This window comes from Filicampus tigris, chromosome 6 (assembly GCF_054856515.1).
Source record: "Filicampus tigris isolate MCC_2025a chromosome 6, RoL_Ftig_1.0, whole genome shotgun sequence".
Taxonomy (NCBI): Eukaryota; Metazoa; Chordata; class Actinopteri; order Syngnathiformes; family Syngnathidae; genus Filicampus; species Filicampus tigris.
Genome location: NC_141222.1, coordinates 12,149,028 through 12,162,251, shown reverse-complemented (window position 1 = coordinate 12,162,251; position 13,224 = coordinate 12,149,028). Strand labels below are relative to the sequence as shown.

Sequence of the window (13,224 nt, the reverse complement as noted above, 5' to 3'; positions counted from 1 at the left end):
AATTACATTGGAAATTACTAAACACACACACACCTTTTGTTTGGCCTCCATTTTTCATGATCTTAACTCAAAGACTCAAGACTTTTGTACACACAGAAATGCGAGAGGCCTATTTCTCTCAAATAAACAAAAACCTACAACATTTTAGAGTGACTTTCTATAATGGGCATTTTAAATATATATATAAATATATATATAAATATATATATCTTATAAATGTGTGTGTGTGTGTAAACTGTGCAGTTTACACAGTTTAGCTGTGAGCATTTCTCCTCTGGGAAAAAAAATATATATATATATATTTATATATATATATACATACACACACATACATACATATATACATATATATATATATATATATACATACATACATATATACATATACATACATACATACATATACGGTTTTTTTTCTAGAGGAGAAATGCTCACAGCTACGAGACATTAAACTGTGTCAACTGCATGTGGTTATGCACGAACAGCACTCATACTAAACATCTTCAATTAAACTGTCGACAGGTATTCATTCGTTAATGCTGTAAACGCCAGGCGTGCGCGTTACTACCATGCATTCCAGTACACATTCACGGCCTGTCAACATTTAACCCAAGCCGCAAGCGTGCCGACAGTGTGATCAAAAGGCAGTCGTTCCAAACACTTAATAACGGTCATGGTATTTCAACAGGAACGTTTGCGAGGCCTTTACCTGGTCCATCAGACGCTGACAGTGCAGGTGAATTCAGTTTCGGCCGCTTCGAGCTCGGAGGTCCGACGTCCAGCAGGTTTTCAGCCATGGTTATCTTCTCCCAATGGACAGTTTCGACGAGAAGCACAATTTTTGTGTGACGGACAAGTTGGTCGCTCAAGCCCAAAGCTTTCCGGCTAGCACATTAGCGAGTTGACAGCCTGCTAACGTTAGCTAACCGACTAACAGCTAGCGTGGACGCCAGCTATCAGCTAAGTTAACAGCTAGCGTTAGTTAGCTCCTCTGTGCTATGCGAGTCAGTGTCTTCAAAAGAGATGCAATAGCGCCCCGCTCCGCCACCGCCATTCACCCCATGATAATCCAACACCCAACACCCACATTATTAGCATTAAATAACCCCAATTAAAAAATTCCCCATGAAAAGATCGAACTTAAAGACGTCGATCCAATAAAATCAGGTGAACCGCTGCATTCCGATGAAAAGGTCGTAAATTCTAAATGTTCAAAGTACCCATTTTGCGTGACGTCAAATTTCTTCATGCAAAAAAAGACAGAAGCTCCACAAAAATGCACGGCTGCACAAAAATGGGGGGGATTTTGCAATTCACTTCGAAAGCCTCGGTCCGATCCAAGCTTGCGAACGATAAACAATGCTGCTCCCGAACGGCGACAGGCTCAATCGCCGCACTCTGAAGGGGAAATCGGATATACCGAGCGTTTCTGTCCGACGACCACCGATCCAATTTCCCCTTTTTTTCCGCACAAAATGTCTCCGAGTCGATGTTAAGATTTCATTTTCGGGGGGAGGATGCTGTCATACCGCGGCAAGCATGCCCGATTTCAACGTTAAACCCAGTGTTGGAACGAAATCCCTATTCCGACCCACAACAAGATGGCGGCTGTTGATTCCTTCGATACAAAAAAGTTTTTTTTCTTTTCCAGATCGGCTGTGAAGGGGGAGGGGCCGCGCAATCACGCCCTACGTGAAAACACTACACGGCTTGTCCGCGGGCGGCGCTACAGTACCGTCCAAAAGTAAATAAAAATTAAAAAAAAAAAAAAAAAAAGTATGTACAAGTCACCTGGGATCCTTAATTGGTCGAAAACATTTTAAAACACTGGTGCCCAACTCTTGCCGCTCGTCTGTGTCTCGCATTTAATATTTTGGCTAAGCTTAAGTTATTGTTAAGTGTATTGTCAAAAATGATCCTTTGAAAACATTAATATTACTCACAAAAAGTTTGGCTATTCAGCTTTCAGGTGAAATTGCAGGATGAAACTGCACAATCCACTATAAAATTTAGAGGAGGACTTGATTTGACCTCGTTTTGCACTACCAAATTCAGAACAGGCACTTGATCCAGTACAAGGACCAATCAACGTTTATGGTTTAATTATCAGTGGTATTTAAACAATTCTTGTCATAATGCTGTTTACATTTTTACATCACCGGACCAAGACGACACCTAACAACTGATCAACGAATTGGATTTGTAATGGCGAGGTATTGTTGACAATAACACCTCGCCATTGAGAGGCTTAAAACAGGATGTTCTCAGCAGTTCAGGATGTCATCAGCAGTTTGCAACAGAGAGAGAATGGGAGAGTCACAGAAAGGCAGTAAAGTAAAGTGCACATCCTTAGAAAGTTTCATAGATTAAACACCTGCGTGAATTTTGCCATTCAACTTAAGAGATGCAAAAGATACCGCAACATTCAGCAGTTGCACATGTCAAAAGTGTTGGGATCAAATTATGTTCACCTCTAAAGATTATCCAGCATTTTAGGTCCATCTTGAAATTTCACCTGAAAGCATAATATTCGTAACGTTTTGTGAGTCATGCATTTGATGTTTTTAAACATAATTACACAATCAAAGTTCCTTTCAGAGTACCTTACTGATGATGAACATGACAACCACATGCAAAAAAACAAAAGAAACTAGTAAAATGAGGTCTTTACTGTTGCAGAAAATATGGCTACTATTTACAGTATGCTGCATCTTGGCACAGATCTCTTTTCTAATATGTTCCTCATGAGAACCCTGTATAGTACAGATGCATACTGATTTTGGACACATTTACTGAAATAATGTTTCAGGCGCATGAAAATGTTACTTTCCAAATAAAAGCCTGTCTGACTGGAATGCAGATCCTCAGTTTACAACAGAGTTCTACTCCTGCGGCAAGGACATTACACACATTTACTTAATGACGTTCATGTTGTCTTTTGTGTAAACAATGATTTGTTGTTGTTTTTTCTCCTTTTTTAAGACATCATGTTTACCTTTACTAGCTTGTATGCAAGTTGGAACATGCCACAGTTTATCAATAACCTACACTAACACAGTAGTAAAGTCATAATGATAAAAAAAATAAAAACACTTCTAGGCCATGAACATAATCAAACGAAAACCAGTAAGTATGGTGTTAACCGTGTGTCTTATTGGACCGCGTGACCGTGTCATTCATAACCTCAAAACGTCCGGTTCAAGAGGAAGTCAATCCAAACATATTTTTTTTCCGAATATGTTCTATGCAGACCCACTAGTCTAAACACGGCATTCTGATTAATAATATTGCATTTGTGGAATATGAGAAATCCACCCATTTTTAGATAGCTCAGGGGGCGGCCATTTTGTCACTTCTGTTGACTGAAGATGACATCGAAGTGGCTCAGGGCTCAGATAACGACCAATCATGGCTCAGCTTCAGAAAACAGCCGTGATTGGTCGTTATCTTAGCCCTGTGCAACTTCGATGTCATCATCAGTCGACAGAAGTGACAAAATGGCCATCCCCCACCTGAGATGAATAAAAAGGGGTGGATTTTGCTGCTGAACTCATATTCCACAAACGCAATATTAATCACAATAAGATCTTTAAACGAATGGGAGCGCATGGAACACATTAATGTAAAGAGTTTTTACGGAGAAATTTAGAGGTTGACCTCCCCTTAAATGATCATATAACACTTATAAACAAAGCTGCAATGCTCATAATTGATGAAAAAAACATCTTTATACAGTGTTCACAACAATTTAGTCTGCTTGCAGGTTTATTTCGATCATACTGAAAAATGAGGAGTAATGAAAATCATGACATTCACACTCAAATAGGCACACATTACATCAGGTGTGAGAATAGGTGTCTCTTTTTCATAATTTTATGGCAAAATCGAACACATGCTCATGTATAAAAACAATTACGTGACAAACTGATTGCATATGTACAAACATTGAGTGCTTTGTGCAAAATGTGTACAGATAATGATCATGTGTTGATATAGAATGGATAATGTGCACAAAACATACATAATACATCTCATGAGCATTAAACCAACGCATAAAGGAAAAAGCATCGTTGTCAAACAGCTCTCATTTTTACCCCAGTGTACTAAAAAAAAAAAAAAAAAACAATACACAGAATTTAAGGGTTAATTATTCACATCCATTTGACAGATTGAGATTGTGTTTTTTGCATTGGTTTTAACAAGTGCTGGCAAAATGCTGATTTTGCTTGTTCCTTATTTTGCTGGCCTAAGAAAATGTGATGCCTTATTTATATGTTCAATGCAACAAGCGTTTTTTTGTTTATTTGTTTTTTGGGAGGGAGGAGGAGGATTGAACAAAGGCTACTTTACTTGTTCTGCAAAACAGCTCTTGCACTACACACTATCAATCAATAGTGTCCTTTAAATGAACAAAACTGAGGGACTTGAAGAATCCTCTGTGTTGCAATGTTTGCAGAGTTATCTAATAACTTACATTCTCTCATTCAAAACAACTGTCAAACAAATGACGCTTGAAATGAACGGTGAGGTGCAAAAATCCAATTAAACATACTGTGTATCAAACAAGGTGTCAAGATACTGCCATGTCTCCATAACACCCACCAGACATGTTCAAAATTTAGCTCTGTTATTATCCAGGCACATATTAGCTCGTTACCTAATCGTAACACCTTTACAGCCATAAAATAACAAAACAGAAAAATTAGGGGAAAAAAGACAGGAGCTGCTTTTGAGGGTTCATTCCAAGTCGGGCTCTGTGAAACATGTTTGTCTTCTATCCCGAAAGATTTGGTGACGTATATTATACTTTAATTCATATAACAAATTTAGCAAATATATGAAAATATTTGAAAATCAATTTTTGACACACAGCTGTGCAATTTCCTCATTCAAGAGACTTGACACAACACTCACTGCAGCTTTAATTAAATTGAGGCAGAATGATCCTGTAACCTGATATTCTCATTCTGCTTGATCGTAATTGTATTGAGAGGCTAAAAGTTGATGAAAAGTGACAGTGAGAAAATAAGCAAAGTAGACAAGGCTTCCAAACCATAAAGCACTTTGTGTGATTGCATCTCCAAAGTTTTTATACCGCAAAGAAATTTACTTGCATTGTAATGATGTGATGTGTAACCGCGGGCTACACACTGATGTAGCCTATACAGTATTTTGTTCAGAAGGCACTAGTAGTAGTTTGGAGTGCACAAGGGAAAATGTACTAATTTCGAACAGTTTGCTTAATTCTGCATTTTTAATTACTGTATATTGACGACCAGCAGTGACTTAAATGAATATTTTCAGATTAACTGGTTCCACTCAATTGTATTATGTAAATTAAATACACAAAATGGATTTCAAAATGTATTTTTTAAAGATACAAATGTATGGAATTAAAAGGCAACCTTTTTTTGGAGTGTGTATTTGTGTTAAAGTGACTGTCAGACACCATGGATGCAGTGACCCTCTTATCAATGCATGTTACTAGTTATATCAGTTCAGCAGTGGCCCTGTGGCAGAATGATTTCCATTTGTGCCTCATTGCTGCGATTATATCTGCATTATTGACTTCAAAGAAAAGTCTCTCACGCATCAAAGAAAGCAAGTGCTTCATTTGATGCAGGCGCCGCCCCGATAACCGAGGCGGGCAGTTGATGCAGGGTGGAAAAATTGTAAAACCCTCATTTATCAAAAGCAACGTAGATAAATTTGCACAAAAGCAGGTTTCCCCTCTGAACATATAACCACCTATTCTCAGCATTCTAGCATACATTCAGAAGAGCAAACTCCTCACAAATACACTCATACCTTTAGGCACAACAAAACAATCAACTAATTTAGGCTATGACGCACCTAAAGATCACACAATTAAAGTGGCACAATATGAAGTCTAATGATACAGTAGAAGCCCCCCTCAATTAAGAGGCTGTGTCCCACACGTTTAACAACAATCACACAGAATAATGGAGAAAACACTGAAATATTGAATAAATATAACAGGCGAACTGACCAAAGTGTCATTTCCCCCTTCTGACTAAGGCAATAAATGACTGTTCTGTGCTTTGATTCTCCAATGTGAACAATCGTTGTCTACGCAGTGATTGTCCCTCACTTAATGTACTGACTACTCCACTCCACTCAAAATCTTTTCAATCCCATGCACTTGCGTAGGCACGAGCAGATGACGGTTTAGAGTTTTTCCCCGCATACGCTGGTGTAATTTGTTCGAATTCTGACTTTTTGCTGATTTAGCCAGACTGCAAATAAGTGGATTTTTTTGTGTGTGTTACCTTTGAACTTCAATGAGTTCAAGTTTAAATCAACCATTTTACAGGCCAAAACGAGTGAGTATTTCATGCCCATATGAAAGATCTTGGGTCACAGTATCAAGTCTAGTTAAAGTGCCTTCTTGCCATTTGCCCTTTTTGCCCTAATTGAAATGTTTTTGCCCTAATTGAAAAAAAAAATTGTGCTTCTGATTTTACTTTGTGAGAGAAAATACATTTTGTTTGAACTATTTCACTCCTAAAAACAAGTGGTCGAGGAAAAAAAATTGTGCAAGACCTGTGCTTAAATGTGCATTTCCAACAAAATCAAATCTATGCAGCTTGCTTTGTAGCATATTCTCTTAAAACGTGACCGCAAGTGAATACTGTATTATAGCCCTCATGTCAAAGTAGAATACATCTAAAAAGTTAACACTGCTTCATGTAATTCCCTCATTCTTCCCATAGTTCCCTGCTTAACCTGTAATGCTGCATTGGCACCTATTATTAGGAATCTAAAATTAATTTCCCTTAAAGCAGAAGTCAAAACAAACCTATTTTTTTCAAGAATATTTTCTATGCAAGCCCACTAGTTGAAACAAGGCATTCTGATAAATATTGCGTTGGTGGAATAAGAGTTAATCCACCCGTTTTTAGCCATCTCGGGGGGGGCGGCCATTTTGTCACTTTTGTCGACTGAAGATGACATCGAAGTTCCTCAGGGCTCAGATAACGACTAATCACGGCGGACCTGTTTTCTGAAGCTGAGCCGTGATTGGTTGTTACCTGAGCCCCAAGTAGTTGTGATGTCATTTTCAGTCGACAGAAGTGACAAAATGGCCGCCCACTGAGATGGCTAAAAACAGGTGGATTTTACTGCTTAAAGTAGAAGTCAACCCAAACATATTTTTTTTCAAGAATATGTTCCCAGCAGGCCCAAGAGTTGAAACACGGCGTTCTGATTAATATTGCGTTTGTGGAATATGAGTTAAGCAGCAAAATCTACCCCTTTTGAACCATTTCAGGGGGCGGCCATTTTGGCACTTCTGTCGACTGAAAATGACATCACAACTGCTCAGGGCTCAGATAACAACCAATCACGGCTCAGCTTCAGAATACAGGTCAGCAGTGATTGGTCCTTACCTGAGCCCTGAGCAGTTGTGATGTCATTTTCAGTCGGCAGAAGTGACAAAATGGCCGCCCACAGAGATGGCTAAATAGAGGTGGATTTTGCTGCTCAACTCATATTCCACAAACGCAATACTAATCAGAATGCCGTGTTTCAACTGGTGGGCATGCTGGGAACATATTGTTTGGGTTGATTTCCACTTTAAGAAAGATCAAGTTCAAGTTAGGATGATATGGCACAACTATCGTTAATTTTTTGCACTGAAAATAAAAGTGTCGTGTAAGAAACCACAGAGTGTTCGGCAGTCTACATGTTATGGGCTAAACACGCGCACACACACGCGCACACACTCACACTCACAAAGATTGTTAAAACTTTGTTCGGTATTCATATTTGTTCTGTTCTAGTCCTGAAGGCACTTAATAACAATGTGACAAAAAAAAACAAAAAAAAAACAATAACAACCATCTATGGTTTTGCCCCTTTTGCCCGTCATCCTTCTTCTCTACTGTGCTCAACACAGGTTCAGTCTACTGCAACATTAAATTTCATTCAACATGTAACTAGCAATTTTTCCTCTTTTACCTCAACCATTTTCCTCTTCTTCATGACTTGTCAAGAGGGAGGGACATATTGTCTGGACCAGCAACCAGCCCTGGAGTGATAGCAGCTCGGGGCAGCAGCGGGACAAAAAAAAAAAAAAAACCTAAACAAAATGGGATGGGGGATTAGGAGGATCAGAGGCGGGCATAAAACTCCTCATTGAGTCTTGTTAGCTCATCTGCCCCCTCGCCAATATGCTCTCCATTCGACTGCACTTGAGGGGGCACTTGTGCACTTTCTGAGGCTACAGGGTCAGAGGTGCTGCAAAGGAAGTGATGGTCTTTGGTGGATGATTCCGCAGCTTGGCGTGAAGGGTCCCTGTAGCCTTCCTTCCCCGCTTCTGCGGACGAAGCCGAGATGGTCTTGGGCCTCACTGCACATGGTAAGTGTGGTGAAAGTGTGGACGGAGAGGAGCGAGGCTGGGGGGCCGCTGCCCGGGCAACAGCTGACATAGTCAATGATGTCGCTGGCGAGGGTCCTACCCTGACACTGAGCTCCTGCTGATCTGGGCACATACACTCCCCATTTTTCGGGAACAGAAAGGTCCTCATTTGGCCTTTTCCCTTCACATTCACAGTACCTCTGTAATCAAACTCCAAGCCCATGGCGCTGAGCACTGCGTGGCTTTCTTCGCTCACCTGCACCCGACACGCCACGCCAGTGGAGTCCATGCGGCTGGCAATGTTGACCGTGTCCCCCCAGATGTCGTACAGCAGCTTAGTGGTGCCGATCACTCCCGCCGTCAGCGGCCCGTGGTTGAATCCGATGCGGAGCTTGAAACCGAAGCCCAGCATGTTCTCGTTGAAGTCGTCCAGTACGCCCATCATCTCCAGGGCAAAGTTGAAGAGCGCTCTCAGGTGAGCGTGCGGAGAGACCTCTTCATTCTCCGCCAGTTGCTGGACATTCAGTCCAGATGCCGCCATGTATGTGGCGCCGATTGTCTTGATTTTTTCCACGCTCTTGAATTCGGGTTTTCGAAGGAGCTCATCAAAATCTCCAATGAGCTCATTGAGGACACGGTAGCACTCTTTCCCACCCTCGTAGCTTTCCTCATAGAACTCACTGAAGTTTACAATACTGGCAAAGATCACGCCCACACTGTCATGGTTTTTGGAGTAGCTCTGTGTTACCTAGGGACAATTAAACAAAGTATCAGAAGTTTGTCCTTAGAAGTGTTACTGCACGAACATTTCATTTCTTAAAATATAACTAATAACCACTGATGAAAAGTGATATTATGGTTAAAAAGTCTTGGACTTTAAAGAGGACGTCAACCCAAACATATTTTTTTTCAAGAATATGTTCTATGCAAGCCCACTAGTTGAAACAAGGGATTCTGATAAATAGTGCGTTTGTGGAATAAGAGTTAACCCTAACCCTAACTCTGTCGATTGAAAATGTCATCACAACTGCTCAGGCTCAGATAACGACCAATCACGCCTGACCTGTTTTCTGAAGCTGAGCCATGATTGGTTGTTACCTGCGCCCTAAGTAGTTGTAATGTCATTTTCAGTCGACAGAAATGACAAAATGGTCGCCCCCTGAGATGGCTAAAAACGTGTGGATTTTGCTGGTTAACTCATATTCCACAAACGCAGTATTGATCCGAATGCCGTGTTTCAACTAGTGGGCCTGCTGGGAACATATTCTTGAAAAAAATATGTTTGGGTTAATTTCCGCTTTAAGGAAGAACTATAAAACAATAAGATGATGTCTGAACATATTTGTGTGACATTTTTGACAAAAACCTTGAGCTGGTCAGCAACATGGATGGGGATTATGTTGCCAAGTAACCACTCTGCCTGGTCCCGCATCGTCTGAATCTTAGAGCGGTGCTTGTCAGCCTCCACGTTGCCATGGTAATGCAAACGGTAGCTGACCTCAAACTCCCGGTTTAGGAACCACACAAGGAGAAGAAGCAGGAAGAAGGCAAGAACCGCTTCTGGCACCAGAAGATCATGAGGTCTTAGAGAAGGGTCACGGTCTGATTGTGAACTTGACCCAACATTTCGTAATATGGAGATGTTCGATCTGAGTGACAAAATACATGGAAATCATAAACAAGTCATAAATGACTACTTCAAACTCAACAATTACAACATGGATAAAGCTTGTCGAGAAGACTTGAGAGGACTAAAGGAAGAATTCAATATCACGCCGCAAAGTATAATTTTGAGAAGGCTATAAAAATACAATCCAATTTAATATCAAGCCTCGCAGATGTAGCTTGAATCCATCTTCTCACACATCTTTCTCTTTGCTCTCACTGAACACCTCAAAAAAACTCATTCACCAACATTGTTAACTTAATCACTTTATGGTTTTCCACTGTCAGAAAGGTACCAACATGGGTAACAACATAACTGCGTACCATTTTTGGGCATCTTTTTTGGGGGTACCTAGCCTGGAAAGAGACAGATTAATATGTGAATCACTCAAACGAGTTCTCCACAGTATCAATCTGGGACTAATCCAATGTGATCTGCTCGGGAAAGGCGGGACATCCATACAATACTTTGTGTTGTTTGGGCGATGCGGCAACTTGGGCATGCCTACTAAACTTTTGTTTTGAACAATCCCGGCAACGGATGAAAATGTCGTGACCGGCATGCGCCTTGTTTTGACCAGCTGAGTCCTGTTATCTCGGTGATGGGCGCAGATGGCATCATGCCGTTGGGTGATAGTTGTCGTTTTTGCAATGTAAATATGCGAATAACTGGTGTCTTAAATCACACAAGGTTGATTTTTTTAATCAAGCCAATTGTCAACCGATAAAAGTTTTCAGGTTCCTGGGGTTGTGTGAACTCTTGCAGGCAAAGTTAGGGAGTACCAACAGTGGACCTAAACCCAAATTGATCAATCAACAGAGAATCCACACTTCTGAGCAACTTCAGCTCTGGATTAATTTGTTTGAACATTGACAAAGCTATCACAATGGTGTTCACACAACCTGCTATGAAAATTCAAGCCAGGTTTGAGGTTACTGTTTCAAATCGTACCCTAGCAAACTGAATTCATTTTATGGACATATATTTTTATGTGCATGTTTAACAACAAGCTTCCTCTGAGTCCCTGAGAAACCCATAAGTGGTCGGTGAGTAACTAAGTAATGAGTCAGTACAGTTCAGTGAGTTGTGACACTACTTCAAACTTGTAAATGCTAAACGGTACTGTTTTAGGGAGTGTTTTATCATAGTTAATTGTCACCAAATTGTGAAAAGTTATTTTTGTAATACATTCAATACAAAGACCTATTAACATTGAGGTGGTTTTTTTGTCATATCATCTTCATGACTATTTTATAAATTATCATCACGTACACCATACTCTTGAATAGTCACTGATAGTGTAGCGGTACACGCGCCCGAGTTGTGTGCGGGCAACGTGGGATCGATTCCCGCTCAGTGATGGTGTCTGTGTGTGTGCCATGCTAATAGGGTTGCGTCAGGAAGGGCATCGGGCGTAAAATGCTTTGCCAAATCGATGATGCGAATCGAGCGTGCACTTGATTCGCTGTGGCGACCCCTGAGGGGAAAAGCCGAAAGGATAACAACAACAATACCATACTCTTGAAAAGATAAAGACAAACACAAAAATCTGTGAAAATGGCCAGGAACCTCAGCTGTCTCAAGTGTACCACACTATACCAATAGGGATGTGTTGGATAGATCAACAGCGCAGTCGTTACCAACACAAGTGACATTTAGCAGCCATTACTGTTGGTGCACAGGGAGAGTGATAAGGGCAGAGGGCTTGGGCGGAATAATAAGACTGAGTAAAAGCCAGCTGAAAGCCGCAGTTATGAAAACTGTAAAAAGCAAGCATTGCGCCTGTTGACCCTGGAAATGTCACTCGTCCATCATATAACTCTGTTACCATGGAGACACTCACCCATGAACTGGTAAGTTGTTATTACTGGAGCTGAAAGAGACAAAGTGTTGTCAATCAGAACTGCAGTCACGTAACTCTCTCTCACACACACACACACACACCCACGCACCCCGCCCCACACACATTTGTTTGTCCAAACAAACTAGGACACTAATACAATATGGAATTATACATGTTACAAACAACAAAGATTTTGACTTTGAGATAAACTGATAAGACTTCCAAAAAGAAACATTCCATGCTTTTAAATCAAAACTTTACACAATTTAGCTGAGCAGAAGTGGTAGCTTGACTGAAACATTTAGCTGGACTACTTTCATAATTACAGCCTACATGCACAAGGGAAAAGTTGATTTCTTTCATCCATGTCCTCCTCTACGACCACGACAGCGCAATCCCCTCTTTAAACTTCTTAGTCTTTGGCTTTTACACGCAATGCCCTCTTTAAACTTCTTAGTCTTTGGCTTTTACAGTAGGCATGATACAACTGTCACAAGCATACAGTATGCACCTGTACCTGTGCAAGGGGCTATAAAGCAACAGCAACATGGCGATCCCAGAAGCAGTGGCCAGGACCGAACGCATCCAAAAACTGAGTTGACAGAAGTTGCAGTACTGAATGATGGCGATGATCGTGGCACAGCACAGGAACATTGTCAGCTAGAGGGGGACAATAAAGGAATTCAACTTCAACAACTGGTAACCTCTTAAAGACCCTGTAAAGTGAATTCAGAGATGTGTTACTAAGTACATTATACATGTTTGAAGATATTTTGCTAGTCCTGACTGAGTACCCCCACTCCCTCACTATACTGTATAAGAAACTGAGCGTCTTCGTTTGTATAAATGGCTATCCAGCAACTATGTTGCTTAGTTATATTACTCTGTCTATTTATTACCACTACAGCATGCAGATAGCTAACCAGCTATGTCTACACCCCAGAAAATGCCTCTTCCCATTATAGAATTCATGTCATTATTTAAATTATGCTGTGTTACGTATTTTGTGTTATTCAGGCTACCATAAAATGTTGGAACGGAAAGCCTTGGGGGTATATTTACCAAGAAGTAAGAAGAAATATCTGACATGCAGTGTGAGCCAAAGGCTGAATGATGCATGCCTTTAGTGCCTGTGTTCAGTGGACCTACACACCAACACAACACCCAAGCGAGGAGGTGACACCGCGGATGAGCCTGTTAGCTCGTGAGCTAGCTGTTGTCTAGCGCCTCTCGCCGGGGCGTGGAAAGTCTTGCGGTGACTCCGTGGCATACATTCCAGCAACCTTACCTGAGGCCCTAAGCCACAGGCCCAAGGGCCAGATAATTTTATGTGGC

At 40.9% G+C, this 13,224-nt stretch overlaps 2 protein-coding genes across 5 annotated transcripts in view; both read right to left on the bottom strand.

The window, feature by feature from the left end:
- crebbpa (CREB binding lysine acetyltransferase a) overlaps nucleotides 1-1,674 on the bottom strand; it is a 49,072-nt gene extending 47,398 nt beyond the window's left edge. The window contains exon 1 of one of the 3 annotated variants that reach the window (XM_086034248.1): nucleotides 710-1,674. In XM_086034248.1, coding sequence (XP_085890374.1) covers nucleotides 710-797 — 88 coding nt within the window. In that variant the 5' untranslated portion in view covers nucleotides 798-1,674. The remainder of the gene's footprint in view (nucleotides 1-709) is intronic. The other 2 variants (XM_086034247.1, XM_086034249.1) reach the window with 2 other exon arrangements.
- A 5,834-nt stretch (nucleotides 1,675-7,508) lies between these two features.
- Nucleotides 7,509-13,224, bottom strand: part of adcy9a (adenylate cyclase 9a) — a 35,041-nt gene continuing 29,325 nt past the window's right edge. For both annotated transcript variants that reach the window (XM_086034217.1, XM_086034216.1), the window contains 4 exons: nucleotides 12,407-12,549; nucleotides 11,890-11,919; nucleotides 9,747-10,029; nucleotides 7,509-9,128 (listed from right to left, as the gene is read on the bottom strand). In XM_086034217.1, the coding sequence (XP_085890343.1) occupies nucleotides 8,133-9,128; nucleotides 9,747-10,029; nucleotides 11,890-11,919; nucleotides 12,407-12,549 (1,452 nt within the window). In that variant the 3' untranslated portion in view covers nucleotides 7,509-8,132. The remainder of the gene's footprint in view (nucleotides 9,129-9,746; nucleotides 10,030-11,889; nucleotides 11,920-12,406; nucleotides 12,550-13,224) is intronic.